At 37.3% G+C, this 23,500-nt stretch overlaps 3 protein-coding genes across 3 annotated transcripts; all 3 read right to left on the reverse strand.

Annotated features, from left to right (window-relative positions):
• Nucleotides 1–1,132: 1,132 nt before the first annotated feature.
• Nucleotides 1,133–5,933, reverse strand: LOC589866 (ketosamine-3-kinase-like). Its single transcript, XM_030994242.1, has 4 exons — nt 5,763–5,933; nt 4,857–5,055; nt 3,924–4,098; nt 1,133–1,348 (listed from the first exon to the last, which is right to left on the reverse strand). Exons 1-4 carry the CDS (start codon nt 5,931–5,933, stop codon nt 1,282–1,284), a joined length of 612 nt encoding a protein of 203 aa, XP_030850102.1. The 3' UTR covers nt 1,133–1,281.
• A 1,279-nt stretch (nt 5,934–7,212) lies between these two features.
• LOC115927905 (ketosamine-3-kinase-like) lies at nt 7,213–8,613 on the reverse strand. Its single transcript, XM_030994244.1, has 2 exons — nt 8,444–8,613; nt 7,213–7,404 (listed from the first exon to the last, which is right to left on the reverse strand). The coding sequence occupies exons 1-2, from the start codon at nt 8,582–8,584 to the stop codon at nt 7,213–7,215; spliced, it is 333 nt and encodes a 110-aa protein (XP_030850104.1). The 5' UTR covers nt 8,585–8,613.
• Nucleotides 8,614–14,593: 5,980 nt separating this feature from the next.
• Nucleotides 14,594–23,071, reverse strand: LOC585587 (ketosamine-3-kinase-like). Its single transcript, XM_030994245.1, has 7 exons — nt 22,801–23,071; nt 20,356–20,528; nt 19,231–19,418; nt 16,967–17,162; nt 15,745–15,943; nt 15,385–15,559; nt 14,594–14,615 (listed from the first exon to the last, which is right to left on the reverse strand). The coding sequence occupies exons 2-7, from the start codon at nt 20,494–20,496 to the stop codon at nt 14,594–14,596; spliced, it is 921 nt and encodes a 306-aa protein (XP_030850105.1). The 5' UTR covers nt 20,497–20,528; nt 22,801–23,071.
• Nucleotides 23,072–23,500: the final 429 nt, after the last annotated feature.

The following is a 23,500-nucleotide window of genomic DNA, read 5'->3' on the forward strand; positions in this document are numbered from 1 at the left end:
TATCTGTATCTTTTGCTTTTAAACAGAGTTAAATTATTGTCAGATTCCCATACATCGGGTTCCCATGCATTTATGGACAATAGATTCTCTGCTTATTATATACTGATCATGAAAGTTGTTGGAATAAATTTTGTTACAATTTGCTGCTACTAAATCAATAAATATGAAACATTCTTCATTCACGCTTGCATAGTATTGGTAAACAAATAAAACACATCATCGAGGGCATTAGTAAGAATTACCCACACAAGGTACATTTGGAACAGCCTAAGGCCAAATAAAGAAAAAATGTTTAGCGTCCTGTTTTTTTGAAAAATAGGAAGGAGGCCCCTTTTTTCCCTTTTTTTCAAAATGGCCGCTCGGTACATTTTCCCTGACCGTCGGGCTATTTTTCAAAATGGCCACCGACATTTTTATCATCATTTTTTTTTTAAATCAGAAATATATCCATTTTAGCAGTGTTTTTCTTCTTTTTTTTCTTAAAAAAAATAAAAATAAAATAAAAATAAAAAAATAAATAATAGGAGGCGGCCCCAAAAAAGGAAGAGGGCGTGGACGCTAAACATGTATATTTCTTAAATGGCCTAACATCCCCGAGGCGGTAGACGAGGGTGTTTAGACTGTTTTGAAGGTACCGAGTGTGGGTAATTTTACTATTGCCCGAACAAAATGCTGTGTATTATTTGTTTTAAATGATTATGTTTTAATTGTTATATATAATGATGTTTTATAACATTATTTTACTAATGACCGGTCATTATCTAAATTACACGTTAGGCAGAATAAATGCCTGGTCACGTGTACGCTTTCAACCAATCTTTTGATTAGGATCCACGTCATCATGTTATAATAGGTCGTAATCAATGGCTTAGCGCCAGAGGCACGGGGGCACGTGCCCCCTCCCCATCGGAATAGCCAAAGGAGGGGGGGGGGGGGGTAAAAAGAGAGATTTTGTTGAAGGTGGGGAAAGGAATATGAGAAGACGAAAAGACCCCCCCCCCCCTACCTCTTACCCCTTACTCGATAGCCTTGCTCTCTCGCATTTCATCAACCTATGAAGACCACCCCCTCCCCGGAAACCAATAACTACTCAATGCCTGGACCTTACTATGCCACTAGTCATTAGGCCGGTACAACTTCCAAAAACATATTTGAATTTCATTGGATGAATATGATTGCACAATCTTTCAAGGAATTATTGCCATAGCCTATTTTTATATATTAATATTGAGCTACCATATGTGTTAATATATTAGATATAATATATATTTATATATGTAATCAATTTGCCAATAGTTCTGTAGATAGCGCTGTCACTTTATCTTTGTACCTGTCGTCAAAGAGACTCCTGCAAATAACAAAAAGAAAAGAAAGAAAGAAACATAGAAACATATATTAAGACAAAATAAATGCAGCATTACATTAGCATACCCAGAAATTGGTAAACAGGGAGGGGTGTCACCACCTCCCATATAAGATGGCGCGTTGTGTGTTGAATAATAAATTAATTTTCAGACGGAAAGCGGCAAAACTGTTGGCATAGGCGCACACATTGGCCTAATGCCTTGCTGGATAGGCCTGTGTAATATTCTTGAATACACATGTAATAATTGGTTTCGTGTTTGGCATGCCTATTCAATTTTTTATTTTCATTTTTCTAATATGTATTCACAGGGTAGCCCATTCAAAATCGATTAGTCTCACATGGGACCATGCGAGTAAAAACAATCATACAATTGGATTGGAATTTACCAATCAAATATATATTGGAGTTTATTGAAATCAAAACATAAAAAACCAAGAGCAAACCGTTCGAAGACTGACAACTGTCTTGGGCACAAAATAAAATTTAAATCAAATATACACAAAAGAATAGCAGTAATGAATAAACACATAAGTTACATAAGTTAAAATATCAAATAATTAAACTAACATCACTAAATATTGCAAGAAGGGCATATAAACAATAACAATAATACAACGTAAATACAAGAACTATTTAATGAAGGAATTCCTATCGTATGTTTAATTCAATTAGCCTGTACTCATTTGTTTATTTACTTACTACCCATTGTTTGTTTTTTTCTTTCTCTGTACTTTGTATTATTAGCTGAGGACACTGGAGCCCAGCCTTTGAAAGGCCAATGGCCTCTGCTGGCTCCTCCATATTCTTTGTATTATTTATATTTATATATTTGCTTATATGTATAATGTATTGTTAAATGTATTTTTATACGAGAAATGGAAATAAAATGAACTTGAACAATAATAAGTTTACATCATTAAAAATCGAATCAAAGCGACTCAAATAAATTCAACGCAATAAAATCCATAATTTTGGATTACCATCAATAAACGATTAATTTCAATAAAAAGGGCATATAAACAATAACAATAAGTTTACATCATTACAAATCGAATCAAAGCGACTCAAATAAACTCATCGCAATAAAATCCATAATTTTGGATTACCATCATTAAACAATTAATTTCAATAAACAGGTTAATTACGTATTTTCAAGGTTAAATACGTATTTTCAAAGTTAATTACAATTACAATTTAGGGTGTTAAATCATTTCTTGGTTGCTAATTAAATTCAGTTTCAATCCACTTGGCTTTGAAATTACACTAACCATAAACAATTATAACAGTGCAATTTCGATTTTCTTAACAGTAGTGCAAGTTTAAAAAGCGCCCCAAAACGCTAATATACAGTGAGAACTAAGAAGACTAAAACTGAAGCTAGCAGCCTATAATAATCTTGAGCACTATTCTGCACGATATCATTTACCTTTGACACTTAAAAGATTTATGGTGACTTGACATTTTCTGTTGAATAATCGTGTGATAATCTATCGTCATAATCCACAAAGTCATTAACAGAATTAATATGCAACTAGTGGCACTTGAAGGCGTACTATAAAAAAAGATCAACAAACAAATTGGATTTGTATCAGTGAGGCACTGTCTAAACTTTGGGGATTCCTCCGTGGAATTCCCCGAGTTCAAGATGGATCAGGAAATGAGGAAGGGAGGTTGGCAATGTGGCGACTTTTTTTATAAGAATGAAATAAAGAGTCTGTCAACAATGTTAAAGAAATTACATTTTTTTAAATGCTCGCTAATGATAAGCGTATGTCGGAGGGCTGGTGATATAATGGTTTGATTTTTAATTAAATTCGAAGAAAGATCAATGAACGTCAGATGGCGTTCTATCAAAAAGGATCAAATACAACTTTAATGTATCAGTCAGGCACTGTCTGAACTTTAGGGATTTCCCCGAGGAATTCCCCGAGCCTAGGTGGATCAGGAAATGAGGAAGGGAGGTTGGCCATATGGCATCCTTTTGTGTAAACAATGAGCAAAGACTCTGTCAACAATTTTAAAGAACAAAAAAAAAAGAACCCCATCACTTGATTTTATTTTAAAGAATGCTGAACTAAAATGGCTAATATTGGGATTCCAGTTGCGGATCCAGGATTTTTCGGCGGGGGTGGAGAGTAAAGGAGGCATACGTCTGTAAAGTCAGTAATAAGCAAAATAAATGTAGAAATATTTATTGGATAAATAAATACATGAATAAATAACTAAATCTATGGATAAATAAATAAGTATACATATAAATATGTAAGTTAATAAATGATAAATTAATTAATTGATAATTAATGGAATAGATAATAAAATGGATAAATAGATAATAATTAGAGATACCCATATAAATCTGCGATAAGTAATTACAAATATAAAACGGGTGATCACTCTTTTATGTGCATTTGGGAGTCCGAGATAGCAAAAGGGAGCACAACGCAGGGCATTTTGTTTGTTCTATAAATATATGGCCTGTTATATGCTAGATTGGATTCTGCCGGGAAGGGCATGTAACCTCTGCTCCCGTTGGATTAGCCAATTAATAATGTCTTACCAGTAGTTGAGATAGGAGAATATTTTGTAGAGTCTTTCCCTCTGTTCGAAGCCCTCTGCTTTGGGTATCAGTCTGTGATAAGCTGGAAAGAATTCTTGGTTGAAGTCGACATAGTCTCGGGTCGCTACCAGCTCCAACTCGTGATGCCCGTATAAACAGGCGGGATCGAAGATCACTGCAAAATGTATTATACTAGTCATAGTACTAGTAAAACCTTATAGTACCTCTCAGGGAAGACAAGAAAAGTGGTCTTCATGTACAGGTTTCAGTGAGAAATAATTTCAAGGGAAACGAAAATGGGGTCTGAAAAGACAGAAAGTCTTCCTATACAAGTTCTACTGTAGTAGTATTAGTAGTTATAATAGTAGTAGTAGTAGTAGTAGTAGTAGTAGTAGTAAAAGTAGAATAGTAGTAGTCGTTGTGGGTAATAGTAGTAGTAGTAGTAGTAGTAGTAGTAGAAGTATTAGTAGTAGTAATAGTACAATAGTAGAAGTGGTAATGGTGGTAGTAGTAGTAGTAGTAGTAGTAGTAGTTGTAGAAGTAAAGCAACATTAAACGTTCCTATGAAAAACATATAGACCTTGTACTTTGATGACAGTTGCTGCAAAATATATCCGCAGTCAATCTCTAACGTTAACGGTTTTCCAAACTAATAGATAGCCTTACATAATTTGGATAAAATATAATCGAAACCTTCGCCCTAATCCTTTATCAGTTAATGAAATAAAACAAAACAAACAGAATACAAAACAAATAATAAAACAAATAAAACTAAAACTAAGTCATATTTTTAAAGTTTTGCCAACAACCTATACAAAATCAAACTTTCTAACAGATAATATGTTATGGAAGGACGGGGGGGGGGGATGTCGTCACATATTCCCATATCTTGTAACAAAGCCCCCCCCCCCCCCCCTGCCAATCGCAACTCACCTGGGCCAGTCGCTGTTTCGGCAACGTTTGCCCCGTGTAGGTCGCCGTGCAGCAGGGCTGGGGTGATGCGGTCGATACTGCGGAATAAGCTCGGTATACGCCGTTCTATATGCGGCCACAGTTCAATCAGCGTTCGGTTCCCCGAGTTTTGTTCAATGCAATCCCACTTAGGCTTTAATCTTTGGCGGACGAAAAATTCCTGAGAATAGACAGAAAGAAAAGTCTTTTGATTTCATGAGTTATCCTGGTTAATGGGTGATTTCGTATTTGTTAAGCTGAGTAAGGATCCCCATAATCAAAGGCGGTGAATATTTCAAGATACAATAGTCATAATATTATTTTACTTCTTTCAACAATTAGGACAGTCACGGACACCCCCCCCCCTCAATGCATCACTGAGATATATATGCCTATGATAAGCAAGTTTGCTTTTGCATACTGATTCAGTGGCGGATCGTGAAACACGTTAATTTTACCTTTTTTTGGAGATGGCCCCCTCCCCTGGCGCTTAAGAGGGAGGGGGGGGGGGGGGGGTGCAATTTTTAAAATTTTCGAGGGCAAAAAGTGCTCACTCCCCCCCCCCCCTTGCTTGGATTTCACAATGAACCCCCCCCCCTCTCTCTCTCTCTCTCTCTCAATCCACCACTCTTAAGGCGCAGGGTCGTTCAGGCATGACGCGGTTAAATGGCGGCGGATTTTTTAATTTTGTTAATGATGACGTAGTGTGTAGTACGCTTTTCATTTCTGTATCTTATATCACAGAGCTCAGTGAATAGGCGCAAGCCCTTTGTCGCCCGCGGTTGTCATTTATTCACACGTAACAAAAAACACCGCGGCGGCCATTTTGCGGCGGTTTGTCGCGTCATGTCTGAGCAATTAACCTTTACGACCGACCAACCGGCTTACCACCCAATCATCGGACCATGTATTATCCAGAGCCAAGTATCCCAAGCAGGTGGTGGTACCGAATCCAAACTGAGAGACAGATCGTTGGGTTTCCTCTTCTTCCCTATTCTCCTCCAATGTCACGTGATGAGAACCACCTATCCTTCCGTCATTCTTTTCCTCTATCAACATGAGACGACTGTTGCGCAGATGCAACCTGGGTTGGATTGATTGATTTTATTTATTGAGTATTAAAAAAAGTATTAAAAAAGTATGATAATAAATTATTTAAAAGATTCACCCTGCTCAACTGTGCCATAACAGCACAGCTGTTGAGTAGAGGTGATCTAAATATTAAACAAGCAAACGAGAGAAAATGAGGTGCGAGGTAAAAATGTCAAGGTAAAACTGTCAGAGGTAATAATGTCAGAGGTACAAATGTCAAATGTAAAAATGTCAGAAGTAATAATGTGAGAGGTAAACATATTGGGTAAAAAATAAGGTAAGAAGGAGCCAGAGAAGTGAAGATTCTATTTTTTGTTTAAGGCTTGAAAGATGTACTCTGTGATTGATGGCCTTGGCGTTGAAGTTGGGGATAACCCCCCCCCCCCCCCCCCCCGCCTCCCCTCGGCAGTAATCGGGCGAAAAGTCACAATTTTGGGCGGAAAGGTAAATACAAGTGAAAGAAAGAAGAAAATAAAGCAGCGCTGAAATAATGGCTGCAGAGAATCCTCCGTTATTCGTTTTCGATAAGCGTAATATACAACCATTACCAATATTCGACTTGTAACATGTTTTTGTTTTGATATTTTTACAACTGACATTTTAACCTCTGACATTTTTACACCGAGCCGAAAATAAAATATCACAACATAAACTATTGACATAATATCAAGTACAATACACTTTATATCAAATAAAACTTACTTTAATAACATGCCCAGCCCAATCGAACCGAAATCAGACCTCAACACTTTCATTTTTAAAGGGAAACCTATTTCAAAGCGGTTCATTTATTGCCCTTATGGATTCATTGTAAGTTGGAAATTCTTGACAACAGTGGGTAAGACGTTAAAACGAAATGCCCCGATAAGAAAAAAACATGCGACATGATTCGGTCTGTGGTTTGGGAAAACACGAAGAAGATATCTAATAGAACGTAAGAATATTGATGATAAACAGGATTAATTGAATATTTCAAGTAAGAGGCACTAAGATGAAGAGGAATTTCAAAGACCACTGAATTGATATGTTTTAATTGACGACAATCCAATATTTCCCATTTTACCATCTGATGAACATCATAATTACCCGGTTAATTCAGGTATTTTCCCGAGGGAAAACAGCAGGTCATCCCAATGTCCCGATGAGAGGTGGTGCAGTACGGTGGTTCATCTCTTAGTTTTTAGTGGAGGGATGCCCCGTTTGCCCCCCCCCCACCCCACTATACGCTTTTTACTGTTTACATGGTTTACCTTGCGACAGCTTCACCCAACGCTGCACCCTGCTGGTCTAGATCTCTGAGATCAAGATGTTCCATAACGAAGATAGACCCCGGGCCATCACCGTTGTCATAGATGTCGTTAGGACTCGGACATGGAACCGTTCCCGTGGCTATAATGGCCTCCAAGCCCGCCTTCTCGCCTTCGAACATCGTCCTTGTCTGCAAAAATGAGATGGTGGATGATTATTACGCAATAATCCATCTCGTCTAAGGTAATGTCTATTTGGTTTCATATTCGGCTATCATCTAAAATTTTTGAATCAGAGCACCTTCTTCTTAAATTCGTTCAGCTAGAGAAAGTGAATAATGCAATAAAGCTAATTATGTCGTAATTGTCGTTCATCAATGAGAATATTTTACATTAACAAAAATATTGGGAACGTATAGCTTAAAGATAAAGTTGAGTTCTGGCCATGCATTGTGACAGAAAAGGTTGCTCATGTAGCATGTACTAAGTATTGGTGTGTATTGCAAGGTTCTAGAATCTTCAAAGAAAATTGGCCCAGTCTTGGTGAATTAACAAGCACCGTACACAGGCGCGTACGCACATTGTAGGTTGTATAAATGGATTCTTTGACCCTGATCACCTAGGTATATACAAACACAAAATCACACCTCTAAGATGGATATTCATGATGTATGGCTCTTCAGAGGTATTATAGCGGCCATAGTGGACGACACTGAGTGAATTAATTGATATAAGTCCGGATTATCATTATTAGTAGTAACTGTTAGTAATAGTAGTAGTAATAGTAGTATAGTAGTAGTGTAAGTGGGAGTATCGTGGTCTAGTGCTTTAAGGCGCTTGACTGGAGATGCAAAGGTCGAGGGTTGGAATCCCTTTGGCAAGATATTAACCTGCACTTGCTACTCTCCAACCGGTAGGATGCGAACGTCATTGTTGGTCATACAGCAAGTAACGCCTGGCTGCAATGCTCCCCAGTGAGTGGAGGTTGTGCACACGGTGTGTGCGGGCAAGCACTGAATCCAATGACCGAGGTAATAGTATATTTGTAAAGCGCTTAGAGACACTGTATTAAGCCCTTTATAAAAGCTAAATATTTTAATAGTAGTATTAGTAGTAGTAGTAGTAGTAGTATAGTAGTAGTAAAATATATTGTTTATTACTGTCACTACTTTCTGTATCATTATCATCATCATCATCATCATTAGAAAGCACAATTCCAAGAAACCCTACCTGGCTCAAGGTGTTCATCTTGACAAAGAGATTTCCCCTCTCTGTCTGGAAACTCTGGCATACGTTGGTGAGCCCTCCTTCACGGGTAGGGATGTTCACCAAAGTCCTCAGCCCCATCTGATCGCGAATAATCCTCTCCATCTCCGACAATCCTGGGGTTTAAATGGGTTTAAAACCTGAAAAAATAAGTTAAGAGCCTGGATGAGATCTGGGACTGTTCCATTCTGCCCGGATATCCATCAAAGCCTTCGTCATAATTATACAGACACATCTCACTATCTCCAGTACTCTGTAAGCTTATGGAGAGGATGGTTAAACACAGTTTGGCATTGTTTATTGAAAAATATGATGTTATTAATTACCTCGTTTCAATTGGGTTTCCGAAAAGATTATTCCCCATCATAATTCACACAAATTCCTAGGAATCTGGTTTAAATACAGATTAACTTGGGCCACTCATATTGATAGTGTTGTTGGAAAATGGAAAAAAACGCCTGAATTTTCAGGCTGTATAGCTGGTACGCAATGGTGTACGCTAATGGTATATAAAGACCTTGTCAGGCCTATTATAAACGGATGCGGATTATACTCCTCGCACTACTTCTTTGCATTTTATGAAACCAAATGTTTCTTTCGATATATTACATGATCAAGTGAAAAAGAAAGAGTCGGTTCCAATACAGCAGTTGAATTGTGCATTAGAAAAAGATTTCAACTATTTGAAAAATATACAGATGAATCCGAACTTGATGATGGTCTAACGGGTGCAGCTTTTGATATTCCAAAATTTAAGATAAGTAGAGGTTATAGAACCACCCCAGTAATGACTGCCGAACTGAGCGATCATCCTAGCCTTACAATGGATAGTGGAGTATCTCCCAATATATTATGTAGACTCTAGTAATATTATCAGATTCAATGTCAGCCATGAAGGCTTTTTAAAATATGGAAAAATATAGTATAATTATAGAAATCTCGGAGAAATTGACACAATTTGGTATATACATAAACTTTGAGTGGATACCTGCGCATTGTGAACTACAGAGCCAACAGTTTAGCTATAAAACAAGCGACTCAAAATGAACACATAGATAAAATTATATTCCACATACTAAGAATTTTGCTCTATGATTGGTCAAAGGTAAATCACGTGATGAAGGATAGTTCACCCATCATTGATGGGAGAAAAAAAGGTTCGTTACACTGTGTAGATCGTACTTCTATCTACACGTACAGTGCAATTCACTTCCACTGAAGATTTTATACCGTTGCGTATACGTACGCACGTAAATACTGCATGCACTGTACGTATCGCACACCGTTTGCTAGCTGTTAATTGATGACTTGTTGCTCTAAAATGACAGAAGAAATGAAATGTTTCCGGTGTGGAATATGAAACAAATAATCACCTTTTAGTTTCAGGCGATGGCAAACTATCACTCCCTCGCCGATCTGAATGTACACGCTATCTTTCCTCAGCTTCGCTTTGGAAAGACAGCTACATCCAGATCGCCTCGGAATAGATAGTTTGTCCCATCGCCTTCACCAACGGTAATTATTTGCATACAACGCAATAGATTTGAATGACCTTGTCGCAGGCGGACATCTTTTTTCTCCAGATTGGACAGCCTTAAAACTCAACAACGACAACAACAGCAACAAGCGACCTATTTTGATCAGAATACGGCGGGTGAACTTTAAAATGGAATGGGAAATGAGGGTCACAATGAAAGAGCAAGTGTCAACGTATGCCTGGTTGGATGTGATTTCCATGAACATCTAAACCGATTTTTTTTTACTTTTTTAAATATTTCTTTTAACGATTTTTGTGTGTAATAGTCAATAGGCTAACATGTTATGCTGCGGGAATCCTACAAAAGGCGACGTTTCGAACCTCAACAGAGTATTTTCAGAACCTGAACAAAATATATTGAAAGCGTGACCAAAATAGGCATCGAACCTCAACAGTGTATTTTGAGAACCTCAACGAAACAAGTTCAGGAGTTCAAAGCAGAATCAGAAATAAACATGTTACGAACCTGAACAAAATAATTTACCTCTAAAGCAAAAATATAATAACACTAATAATACTAATATTAATACAATTATTGGAAATGTTACCTTCCTGAGCTTTATACGCCTGTCCGTGTAAATACCTTGAGCAATCTCGGGATTAAACGTATCCGATGAATACTTTGTCCTTAAAGTTCCAGTTGTGTATATTTATATAAATATATCTATATATGTACAAACAGACGTTTCTTTCTTGCCAGAATGATGATTTTGATCCAAGTATTTTTTCACGATGCCATATAATATCTAGGTATACGCATTGACTTTAGCACTTGATTCCCAATTGCCTTGAAATGTTCAAATGACATCTGCACATGCCTAAAGATAGATTGTTCAATAGGAGTATATCATAGAGATGCATCTATCGAGCGATATGTCAGACAAATCATGAGCAAATAGTCCCTAGATTGATGACTGCGAATCCTACAATATAACAACATAATGAGGTTGTGGCATCAAGCTGAGTCATATACACGTTTAATAATGATATACCTGGGATGGATTGGTTATTGCGTAAATAATAGTTTGCAGTTGGGGAAAACCCGCTCGTTTCGCAATCGCCGTAGGCGTAATTTATGTGCGTCGTAATGCTCTATGTGATGCATGATTGGATTTTACATCAAAACAAGATATGAATAGCCAAAATAGATTGCAATGACATGTGTCATATTTTGTTGGGTATAAATATGTACACTCGTTTTGATCCGTTTTGTGTGCATTATCTATCAGAGTGCAATAAATGCACCATCGCCGAAGTGATCACGTTTCCTTTAATTTGTATGGCACTTTCGCCCCCTCTTCTAATATAAAAACTTCAACCATCCACTTTGTATATAATACTACAAACGTTTTGTTGTCACTGGTTATAGTCGTCCTCCAGTTTCACAGGTCTAGAGGTCTATTCATCATAACGGTTGTAGGACAATAACCCCCTAGACAACCACCCCCGGAAAAATACCCCTGAGGACAACCTCGCCAGGACAATTACCCCCGTAAAATTACCTTATAATAGTACAATACCCCGAAGGACAATTACCCCCTAAAATGTTTCCCTTGGACAATCACACCCTCCCCCCCCCCCCGAAAAAACTGCTTTTATTAAAACCAACTTATTATTAGGATAGACTTCCCCATTAATGAACAGGGGGTAATTTACGGGAGGGGGGGGGGGGTTATTGTTTTCGGGGGATGGTTGTCCTCGCGGGTAATTTTCTGCTGAGTTATTGTCCTGATACGCATCATAGCTAGTATAACGTGAATCCAGTGTGCTATTCCATTTTACGTAGTTCCTCCCCCCTCTCTCTATCTCTCTCTCTCTCTCTCTCTCATGTCCTCACTCTTATTCTTCCGTCCACTCTTTTGTTCTTGCTCTCTCTCTCTTTCTCTCTCTCTCTATCTCTCTCTTATGTCATCACTCTCATTCTTCCATCCACTCTTTTGTTCTCTCTCTCTCTCTCTCTCTCTCTCTCTCTCTCATGTCCTTAAAGATATCAGATCAATTTGTATCATTATGCCTGACATAATTTGAGTATGTTCTGTTTATACGGAATACATTCAAAGTGTGGCAGGAAGTTCATTCAAAGTTTACCAAAAGATTTTCAGTACAATAGAAGGGAAAATAACCCAAACAATGCACAAGTGTGTACATGTATATACTTCTGTGTATCTATGTTCTAGATATTTCCTGTAACAATACCTTTCTTCCTATTCAGAGGTCTCATGTACATGAATGTTATGAGTCATAAACTTAATATAACGGTGAAACTCGATTTTAGAAGAAAGGCATTTATTTGGTCAATATTAAAGTAACTGTTTCTTCAAATCGTATCATAACAAGTGTGCTCTTTAAACATATTTGGATTAAAGTACAGCGGTTTTTAATGATTTAGTCATTGTGCTCATGACTTTGTCAGGGCATAAAAATAGCTTTGTATTCAGTGAAATGTTTGAAGAGTTAGATGTCTGGTAACAAAATTATAATTTCTAGGTTTCTTCTAGTAAAACTAGAACCATGACAGTGTTGAAGGGTGCTACAATGCACATGTTTGGAATAAGAAGAAGTAATTTATAATAATTTGGCCATGGTGATAATGAACTGGTCTGACTCTGAACTCTGGAGTCAAAAATAGGATTGTATGTGTTCAATGGGAACAGAAGTAAGTGCTATTGAAAGAACAAGTGTTTTTTTTTAGACACAGTTTGTACGAACAAAGTATCATATTTTATTGACCATATTACAATTAATGTCAGGAAGAATATTTACATACACGAATGTTTCAGAAAACTGGCAATACATAGGCGTAAAATGTTTACGTAGTGATGCGTGTACTACTGTTAAGAGGCTAGGGAGCATATAGCTGTAACACCATTTCACCCCTCAATATTTGCCTGCGACATAGGCAAAGAACTAATGTAAAAAAGAGTATACATGATGGGAATTATTAGATTTAGTCCCACTCTGTCCCATGTGCAAGAGGATTCTATCATTGAAAAGGAATTACAGTTAAAGGGGAAATCCACCCTAAAAATAAGTAGGTTTGAACAGAGGCAGACAAAAAGATTAACAGGTCACTGAAAGTTCAGTGAGCAAATTCTGATAGAGATAAGAACGTTATGAATTTTAAAAGTTGTGATCAGTCAAATATAAATTTGCATCTCTGTGACGTATCATGCAAGCTCTCCTTCCCTTTAAGACTCGTTCAAATTTAATGCGGTAAATCTTAAACGTATAAATGAATGGTAACTACTCGCAATAAAGATTGATGATTGCCATCTATTCTTCTTACTGGGGGGGGGGGGGGGGGGGAGTTGCAACCCCTCCCCCCTAGGCCCATGACCATGATAATGTAAACACACACAATAGAAACACATTTCGACTTATTTGATATTTTATAAATGTGTTGATAATAGTTATAATAATAATGATAATAATATTTTCTCGATGTTGATCCTTATGATTAGCATTTAACAAAAAATCAAGGATATTCTATCAATGCCTTATTTTCTATAACAAAAATTCTAAAACATTGCATCTCAACATTTAAAACTTATATTTATGTCTCTTCGATCGTACCATAAACTTACGAATCTCAGTTCAATTAACAATTTCATGATTATCTTTATCTTTAGTTCTAAATCGTCTCAAATTATTTTTGGGCTTCCATACATTCATTTTGTCTTTATGAAAAATAGATACTCTTCGTCGATTTAACATTTTAAAATTGTGAATTTTGTAATTAGAGCAAAATAAACATGTTTGTTATCTACTGATAATTGAGGTTGTTGGATTAAATTTGAACACGATTTGCTGCTGCTACGTTAATAAATATGAAACATTCTTCATTTACGCTTGCATGTATTATTGGTAGGTCACAACTTTTATCGTTCCCGGGGAAACACGGGGGAATTTGCTCCCCCATTGGAACGGCGTAGGGGGGGGGGGGGGTTAAAAGAGAGCAATTTATTTTGAAGGTGGGGGAAAGGATTCCTCCTCAGCATCAATAATCCGTCAATGCTTGGACCTAACTACGCCACTGGTCATAAGGCAGATATAAATTCAATAAGATATTTGAATTTCATTGGATGACTATGATTGCACAACCCTTTCAAGGAATTAACGGTATATATTTAGATATTAATATTGAGCTGTCATAATGTGCTACTTATGAATATTATACATTATATATGTAATCAATTTGCAAATAGTTCCGTGGATAGCGCTATCACTTTATCTTTGTACTTTGGTCCAAAGTGACTCCTGCAAATGACAAGAAAGAAAAGAAGAAATATGTATTTAGACTAAATAAATGTAATAGTGCATCAGCATACCCCAAAATGGTAAGCAGGCAGAGAGGGGCGTAACCCCTTCCCCCTAATATAAGGTGGTGCGTTGTGTGTTCAACGCTCAGTTCATAGACGGAAAGCAGCAGCGCTGTTGGCATGGGACACACACATTGGCCTAATGCCTTGTATTATAGGGCTGTGTAATATGCTTTAATACGCATGTAATAATTGCTTTCGTCTTTTTCAAGCCTATTCCATTATTTAATGTTTATTCACAAGGTAGCCCATTCAAAATCAGTTGGTCTCCCATGGGGGCCTGTAAAAAAAATCATACAATTGGATTGGAATGTACCAGTCAAATCGAATCAAAGCGACTCAAATAAATTTATCGCAATAAAATCAATAATTTGGGATTACCATCATAAACGATTAATTTCAATAAACATGTTAAATTAGTATTTTTAATGTCAATTAAAAATAAAATTCAGGGTGATACATCATTTCTTGGTTACTTATTAAATTCAGTTTTATTCCACTTGGCTTTGTACTTACCCTAACCTTACAAAATTATAACAGGGAAATTTTGATTTTCTTTAAAGTAGTTAAAGTTCAAAAAGTGCCCAAAACGCTTATATCCAGTGAGAACAAAGGAGACTAAAACTGAAGTAAGCATCCTATAATAACGTCTGTAAAGTCAGTAATAAGCAAAATAAATATAGAAATATTTTAATTAATAAATAAATGCATGAATAAATAACTCAATAAATAAATTTATGGATGAATAAATAGATAAGTATATACAGGCCTATAAATATATAAGTAAATAAATAAATGAATTAATATATATTAAATAGATAAATAGAAAATAAATAAAAAAATATCCACCAAATTCTCTGATAATTGAGCAATTACAAACATAAAACGGATAATCACTCTTCATCTGCCTTTGGGAGTCTTTAGGAGCACAAAGCAGGGCATTGTATTTGTATGTATGGCCTGTTATGTGCTAGATTGGATTTTGCCGGGAGGGGGCATGTAAGCTCTGCCCCTCACCCCTCTGGATTAGCCAATGAATAATGTCGTACCAGTTAAAGAGATAGCAGAATATTTTGTAGAGTTTTTCCCGCTCGTCGAAGCCTTCTACTCTAGGAATCAGTCTGTGGTAGGCTGGAAAGAATTCTTGGTTGAAGTCGACAAAGTCTCGGGTCGCTGCCAGCTCCAACTCGTGATGCCCGTAGAAACAGGCGGGATCGTAGATCACTGAAAAATAAATTACATTAGTAGTAACACTACAGTAAAACCAGTAAAACCTTATGAAGACCGTTCAAGGAAGACCAGAAAAGTCGTCTTTGAAGGCAGGTTTCAGTGACAAATATATATCAAGGGAAACGAAAACTGCGTTGTCACACATTATAGCAAAGCCCCCCTGTCAAATCGTAACTCACCTGGGCCAGTCGCTGTTTCGGCAACGTTTCCCCCGTGTAGGTCGCCGTGCAGCAAGGCTGGGGTGATGCGGTCGATACCGCGGAATAACCGCGGTATATGCCGCACAAGACGCGGCCACAGTTCAATCAGCGTGCGGTCCCCCCATTTTTGCTCAATATAATCCACTTTAGGTTTTAATCTTTGGCGGACGAAAAAATCCTGAGAATAGACGGAAAGAAATATCGCTATTGCATGAGTTATCCTAGTTGAATGGGTGATTTCGGATTCACAAAGCTGAGTAAGAATCCCCCCATAAATAAAGGCGAGGAATATTTCAGAATACAACAGTCAAGATATTATTTTACTTCTTTCAACAATTAGGACAGTCACAGACAGGTCGATGAGCCACCCCCCCCCCTCCCCAGTGCACCACTGAGATAGATAGGCCCGCATACCATGTTTACTCACTATTCAACCCTGTGTCACTTGTTTTCTTAGGTCACTTTTCTGTTGTTGGTATGTTTGTTTCTTTATCTATGTATTCCTTTGTATTTTACAATGTACATTATTTTGTATTTGCATGTTTTTTTAAAACGTGAATGTAGAAAATAAATCAATGAAATGGAAATGAAATAAAGTGAAATTAAACATTATTGGCAAACTTGTCAATTGGCCGATGGTTGGACACTTTCTCCAGCAACGTTTACTCCGGGTTTATTTCATCAAAGGTATAGGGATAGGATTAGGGTCAGTGTGGCAAAAGGGTTTTAAAGGGGCACGTTCCCGCCAGTGTAGTTATCGGAACATGCCATCTGCGTAAGAGCCGTATTCTGTTGGTGTCAATAGGCAGCTATAGCGCCGTCCGCCAACGCTTACGTATTTTGAGCGCCCTCTGGAATACGGGGAACATTTCCCTTTAAGTATCAGGTTAAAATATGGATACAATTTCGTACACAAGCCGAACTTCTTATATTGTAAGAAGTTCGGCTTGTGTACGAAATTGAGTGATTTGCAGGCACAATTTTTTTTTCCTTTTTTTCTTAGGTCTTTCTTGTAAAAAATATTTTTTTCAAAAATATCTTTACAAAAAAAAAAAGTAATATGAGGGGGGATGGGGTAGTGAAATTTCGAATCTGTGTACGGAAATTGTGTCACTTGGATTTCACAATAGACCTCCCCCCTCTCAATCCAACACTCTTAAGGGGCAGGGTTTGAACAATTCTTTACGACCGACCGTCTTACCACCCAATCATCGGACCATGTATTATCCAGAGCCAAGTATCCCAAGCAGGTGGTGGTACCGAATCCAAACTGAGAGATAGATCGTTGGGTTTCCTCTTCTTCCCCATTCTCCTCCAACGACACGTGATGAGAACCACCTATTCTCCCATCATTCTTTTTCTCTCTCAACATGAGACGACTGTTGTGCAGATGCAAACTGGTTTTGATTGAATGATTTTATTTATCGAGTATTAAAAGAAGTATAATAACATTATGAAAATGATTTATTTATAAGATTCACCCTGCTCAGCTGTGCCATAACAGCACAGCTGATTTGTAGAGGAGATCTACAAATTACACAAGGAAACAATAGAAAATAAGGTGCCAGGTAAAAAGTCAGAGGTAATGATGTCAGAGGTGCAATTGTCAGAGGTAAAAATGTCAGAGGTTAAAATGTCTGATGTAAACATGCCAGAGGTAAAAAAAATGTCAGAGGTAATAATGACAGAGGTAAACATGTCAGAGTTAATAATGTCAGAGGTACAAATGAAATATCAGAGGTACACAAAAAATGTCGGGATAATATGTCAGAGGAAAAGATGTCAGAGGTAAAAATGTCAAAGGTAAAAATGTCAAAGATAAAAGTGTCAGACGTAATAATGTCAGAGATAAAAATGTCAGACGTAATAATGTCAGAGGTAAACATGTCAGAGGTACAAAAGAAATGTCAGAGGCACACAAAAAATGTCGGGGTTATAATGTCACAGGTAAAAATGTCAGAGATAAAAATGTCAGACGTAATAATATCAGAGATAAAAATGTCAGAGGTACAAAAAAATGTCAGAGGTTCAAACAAAATGTCGGGGTTATATTATTCGAGGTAAAACAATTAGAGGTAAAAATGACAAAGGTACAAAAAGTGTAAGAGGTACAAACAAAATGTCGGGGTTTTAATGTTAGAGGTAAAAAAGTCAGAGGTAAAAATGTTAGAAATAAAAATGTCAGAGGTAATAATGTCAGAGGTACAACAAAAATGTCAGAGGTACAAACCAAATGTCGGGATTATAACGTTAGAGGTAAAAATGTCAGAGGTAAAAATGACAAAGGTAAAAGTGTCAGAGATAAAAATGTCAGAGGTAATAATGTCAGAGGTAAAATGTCAGAGGTTAACAAAAATGTCAGAGGATAATACAATGTATTACAATAATACCCCCCCCCCCGAGCAAAAAAAAGGGTAAATTTCTTGTCAAAATTACCTTTGCCCCCTTCCCCCCCCCCTTTTTTGGGGGGGGGGGGGGGGGCTAGGCCCGCTGCCCCCCTGTATCCGCGCCTGCCAGTAACATGCTTTTGTTTTGATATTTTTTTGTTACCTCTGACATTTTTACCTCTAACATTATTACCTCTGACATTTTTACATCTTGCATTTTTACCTCTGACATTTTTTACACCGAGCCGAAAATAACATATCACAACCTAAACTCTTGACATATATCAAGTACAATACACTGTATATCAAATATAATTTACTCTAATAACATACCAGCCCAATCCAACCAAAATCATACCTCAACGCTTTCATTTTTTAAGGGAAACCTATTTCAAAGCGGTTCATTTTGTTGCCCTTATGGATTCAAAAAAAGTTGGACATGATTTTGCAACAGTGGGTAAGACGAAATGCCCCGATAAGAAAACCATACGACATGATTCAGTCTGTGGTTTGGGGGAAAAAAAAGATATCCAATAGAACGTAAAGAATATTGATGATAAACAGGATTAAATGAATATTTTAAGTAAGGGGCACTAAGATTAAAAGGAATTTCAAAGACCACTGAATTTGTATGTTTTAATTGACGACAAGCCAACATTTCCCAATTATCCATCTGATGAACATCATAATTACCGGGTTAATTCAGGTATTTTCCCGCGGGAATCCAGCAGGTCATCCCAATGTCCCGATAAAAGGGGTTTCAGTACGGTGGTTCATCTCTTAAAGGTAGGCGTTACTACTGCAGCTAGAAGGGATTAGACCACACAGCGAGCCAACGAGGTCACTGTGACAGGTGGCTATCTCATTAACTCAGCTCTCATTTAACATAAGAAAAAGAGGATCATGGGGGACCAACAGGCACCGATTTGGGAAGTTTTCTATATAGAGGGAGCAAGTAGCTACAAGTAGGACAGTGTGCCTTTAAAACATTTTCTTGTACGTTTTTTATTTTAAGTGGAGGGACATCCCGTTTCCACCCCCCCCCCACTTTACGCCTTGTACTGTTTACATGGTTTACCTTGCGACAGCTTCACCCAACGCTGCAGCGTGCTGGTCTAGATTTCTGAGATCAAGATGTTCCATAACGAAGATAGACCCCGGGCCATCATCGTTGTCATAAATATCGTAAGGCCTCGGACATGGAACCGTTCCCGTGGCTATAATGGCCTCCAAGCCCGCCTTCTCGCCCTCGAACATCGTCCTTGTCTGCAATAATGAGATGGTGGATAAGTATTACGCAATAATCCATCTCGTCTAAGGTAATCTATTTGGATTGATTTTAGGTTATCATCTCACATGTCTGAGTCAGAGCAACTTCTCCTCAAATTTGTTCAGCTAGATGAAGATGAATTAGTGAGTAACGCAATAGGCTATTATGTCGTTCATCAATGAGAATCTTTTACATTAAATTTGTATTGGTATGTACTACATGGCATCAAACTGATACAAAAAATTGACCGAATGTTGGTAAAGTAACAAGCACTGTACACATAAAGATGTATACGGGAATACACAAACTTGTGGCAAAACTATTGGGGTCTCATTTTTAAGCTGTTACTTGTCATATTTAGAATATGAAGGCATTTGAAGAGCCATGCTTTTCAGGGAACATTTGTATCTCTGATCTTCTTCCACATTTGCATAATAACAATGATAACGCTCACAAATTATTTGTCCCCTCTCCCCAAAACTCAACCTTATCTATTATGACTACAAGTTGTGTTTTAATCAAGTTAAAGAACTCATGGGCGAATCTCCGGGGTGACATTTTTCCGGGAAATGTGATTTCGGGAATCCAGTCGGCCTTCTCTTCACCCTTGGAAGAAGAAAGAAGAAGAAAAAAAAATCCCTAAATTGATATTCCCGCGGGAATCCCACCAACCCTAACGGGGCTTCGAAAGGGGGTCGCTGCCCCCCCCCCCGCCCTCTATTTCTGGACCTCTATGAAGAGCAGAGCCATTTTAATCATGGCTCTGAATAGAGCATTCTAGCCTTTTTTAATTCTTGATTTGTATATGTAAATTGTATTCTTGTATGTATTTGAATTTGTATACGAAAAAAAACCCGAACCAAACCAACCCAAACTGTTGCTACTTTCATTATCATGATCATCATTAGAAAGCACAATTCCAAGAAACCTTACCTGTCTCTTGGTGTTCATCTTGACACAGAAGTTTCCTCTCTCAGTCTGGAAACTCTTGCATTGGTTGATGCACCCTCCCCCACGGTTGGGGATTTCCTCTAAAGTCATCAACCCCATCTGATCGCGAATAATCTTCTCCATCTCCGACAATCCTCAACAAAATGGTTTAAAACCTGAACAAAATAGGTTAAGGGCCTGAATGATATCTGGGACAGAGCCATCCTGCCCGGTTACATGCCATAATTATTCTAATTCCACTTTTAAAAGCTGGAAGATATCCATCAAACCCCTCATCATATACAGACATATCTCACTATCTCCAGCTTATGGGGAGGATGGTTAAAACCGTTTGACATTGTTTATTTTAAAAATATTAAGTTATAGCCCCGTTACAATCGGGTTTCCGAAAAGTGAGGAGCATAATTCCAAAATCGACCAAATCATTAGTTTAGAGACCGATATTAATACGACCTTATTACATGAATAGTATACAATCGAAGTCTTCGTAGACTTAGAGAAAGCCTACGAGGTGCTATGGAAAACAGAATTACATAGGTGTATATAATATATATATTATAACATTTACGAAGCAGGTTTGAGAGGAAACATTTAAAAATGGGTCGAAGTGTTTTTCAGCCGGAGAACTGCTTAAAGGTAATACAAAGTTTTGGGAAATTTTGAAAATTGGGTGGGTAGTGAATCTTTACAATTTTGATATATTTGGATGCCCCTGTGGATGTATTATAAGCCCTCAAAAAAATTAGCCCCTAAAACACTTCTGTTTTCGAGAAAAATTGAATATAAAAATTTACCGGTGCTCCCGGTAAATTTTGATAAATTTCCAAAAGCGCCTATAGCCGTACAATGGTAGCTGCGACCATGAAAATCTCAGAATATATAGTTGGGATACATAATTTCCAAACGGGAATAGCTAATCGGTCGATTTTAGTAAAGAAACATTGTTTTATAGCTTAATTAATATCTTGACCTTGAGAGGGAGCTAAACAACATAAAGAGTTTATTATTTATAATTTCATAACTTTAGACTCGATTTCAACCGCGACAACGATCAATTTATATTGTAGGAACGCATATGCTTCCAATATGTTAATTTGAACCAAATTCATGACCCCATACCAAAACTTTGTAATACCTTTAAGTTAGAGTAGACGGGAAACTGTCAAACAGTAAGGAAGTACAAGGAATCTCTCAGGGAGTATAATCAGTCCACTGCTATTTACATTCATGTTGAATGATCATGATTTTTCAAAAACAAATAGCCAACGTTTCATTTTATGTGGATGATATTTGTATCTGGATTCTAACCAAAACCTAAAATTCACACTAAATAAAGTTCAATCGGCGTTGAAAGAGATAGAAAACTAGTGTAAAAGATGAGGAGTGTGCATTTCCTTTTCAAAGTCAACAACGGTCCTATTCGGTAGACGGGAAATAAAAGAAGTCAATCTAAAGATTAATGATTGTATAATACCCATCATAATTCACACAAATTCCAGGAATCTGGTTTGACTACAGATTACCTTTGGCAACTCATATTGATAGTATTGTTGGAAAATTGAAGGAAAAAAAAAACGCCTGAATTTATAACGCTGTATAGCTTATACGCAATGGGGTGCAACATCCTCTGTATGGCCATGCAATATGGCTCAAGGCATGGGCACACATAATTTTTTTTTTTTTTTTTTTTAGGGGGGGGGGGGAACGGGGAGAAATTCAATGATTTATTGATAATTTATTGCATTTTCTTTGTTAGTTTTTATTTGTGGGAACTGTCCCCTACCCTAGCCCCCGCTGCGTACAGTCATGGTTCAGTGGCAAAGCGATGGCCTCGTAACTGTGAGGCCCCAGGATCAAAACCGTGTCGATGTGCTATATTAGTGCCCTTTTGTGGGGCATTAATCCTCATTACTGTAATTTATGACTTAAGGGCGTAGGTCCCCTAGTTGATAAGCATAGTAGCATACACATGCTTTAGCAGTCGCGCAAAACAAACACTGGTACATTATTATTCAATAAAATCTGAGGATGTATACTATTATCTAGATCTATTAGGAATAAATCATTGTCAAAATAATTCCATAAATTGGGGTATAAAAAAAATACTCCAACGTTATGAGTGACAGTGTATTTAAAGCCTGACCAAAATAGGTATCGAACATCAACAGAGTAGTTTTAGAGCCTAAACAAAATAGGTTTAGAGCCTGAACGAAACGGGTTTAGGATCTGCTACAAAATAGGTTTAATTCGAACCTCAACAGAGTATTTTTCAGAACCTAAACAAAACAAGTTCAGTAGTTTAAAACAGAACCCGAAATAAACAGGTTAAGAACTTTAACAAAACAATTCAAGAAGCTTAATTTAAGTTCAGAACCTCAAAAGCAGAAATAATGATAATGATATCAATAACATTATTGAAAATTTTACCTTGCTGAGCTTTATACGCCTGTCCGTTTTAATACTTTGGCCAACTTCGGGATTAAACGTATCTGATGAATACTATATCGTTAAGTATTTTGTTACGGTGCCATGTAATATTCGGGTATACAAATTGAATTAGCACTTGAATCTCAATTTCCTCGACATCTGCACACGACTAAAGATGGTTTGTTCAATAGGAGTATATCATACAGATGCATTTATCGTGCTTATGTCAGACATGTAATGATCAAATAATCCATAGATTGATGCCTCCGAATCCTGCGATATATTATGTATGTATCTGGATTCTAACCAAAACCTAAAATTCACACTAAATCAAGTTCAATCGGCGTTGAAAGGGATAGAAAACTAGTGTAAAAGATGGGGAGTGTGCATTTCCTTTTCAAAGTCAACAACGGTCCTATTTGGTAGACGGGAAATAAAAGAAGTCAATCTAAAGATTAAAGATTGTATAATACCCATCATAATTCACACAAATTCCAGGAATCTGGTTTGACTACAGATTACCTTTGGCAACTCATATTGATAGTATTGTTGGAAAATTGAAGGAAAAAAAAACGCCTGAATTTATTACGCTGTATAGCTGGTACGCAATGGGGTGCAACATCCTCTGTATGGCCATGCAATATGGCTCAAGGCATGGGCACACATAATTTTTTTTTTTTTTTTTTTTTTAGGGGGGGGG

This window comes from Strongylocentrotus purpuratus, unplaced genomic scaffold, assembly GCF_000002235.5.
Source record: "Strongylocentrotus purpuratus isolate Spur 01 unplaced genomic scaffold, Spur_5.0 spur5_scaffold_21, whole genome shotgun sequence".
In the NCBI taxonomy this organism is placed as follows: Eukaryota; Metazoa; Echinodermata; class Echinoidea; order Camarodonta; family Strongylocentrotidae; genus Strongylocentrotus; species Strongylocentrotus purpuratus.

Excerpts from the sequence above, each read along its gene's own strand:
- LOC589866 (XM_030994242.1), bottom strand. The coding sequence starts at position 5,933 with ATGTTGATAGAGGAAAAGAATGACGGAAGGATAGGTGGTTCTCATCAC. Across the intron at positions 5,056-5,762 it reads CATGGTCCGATGATTGGGTG|GAATTTTTCGTCCGCCAAAG; the intron begins GTAAGCCGGTTG and ends GTCTATTCTCAG. Across the intron at positions 1,349-3,923 it reads TTCTCCTATCTCAACTACTG|GAGTCTCTTTGACGACAGGT; the intron begins GTAAGACATTAT and ends TGTTATTTGCAG.
- LOC115927905 (XM_030994244.1), bottom strand. The coding sequence starts at position 8,584 with ATGGAGAGGATTATTCGCGATCAGATGGGGCTGAGGACTTTGGTGAAC. Across the intron at positions 7,405-8,443 it reads AGATGAACACCTTGAGCCAG|ACAAGGACGATGTTCGAAGG; the intron begins GTAGGGTTTCTT and ends TCATTTTTGCAG.
- LOC585587 (XM_030994245.1), bottom strand. The coding sequence starts at position 20,496 with ATGGAGAAGATTATTCGCGATCAGATGGGGTTGATGACTTTAGAGGAA. Across the intron at positions 15,944-16,966 it reads CATGGTCCGATGATTGGGTG|GATTTTTTCGTCCGCCAAAG; the intron begins GTAAGACGGTCG and ends GTCTATTCTCAG. Across the intron at positions 15,560-15,744 it reads CGAAACAGCGACTGGCCCAG|TGATCTACGATCCCGCCTGT; the intron begins GTGAGTTACGAT and ends TTTATTTTTCAG.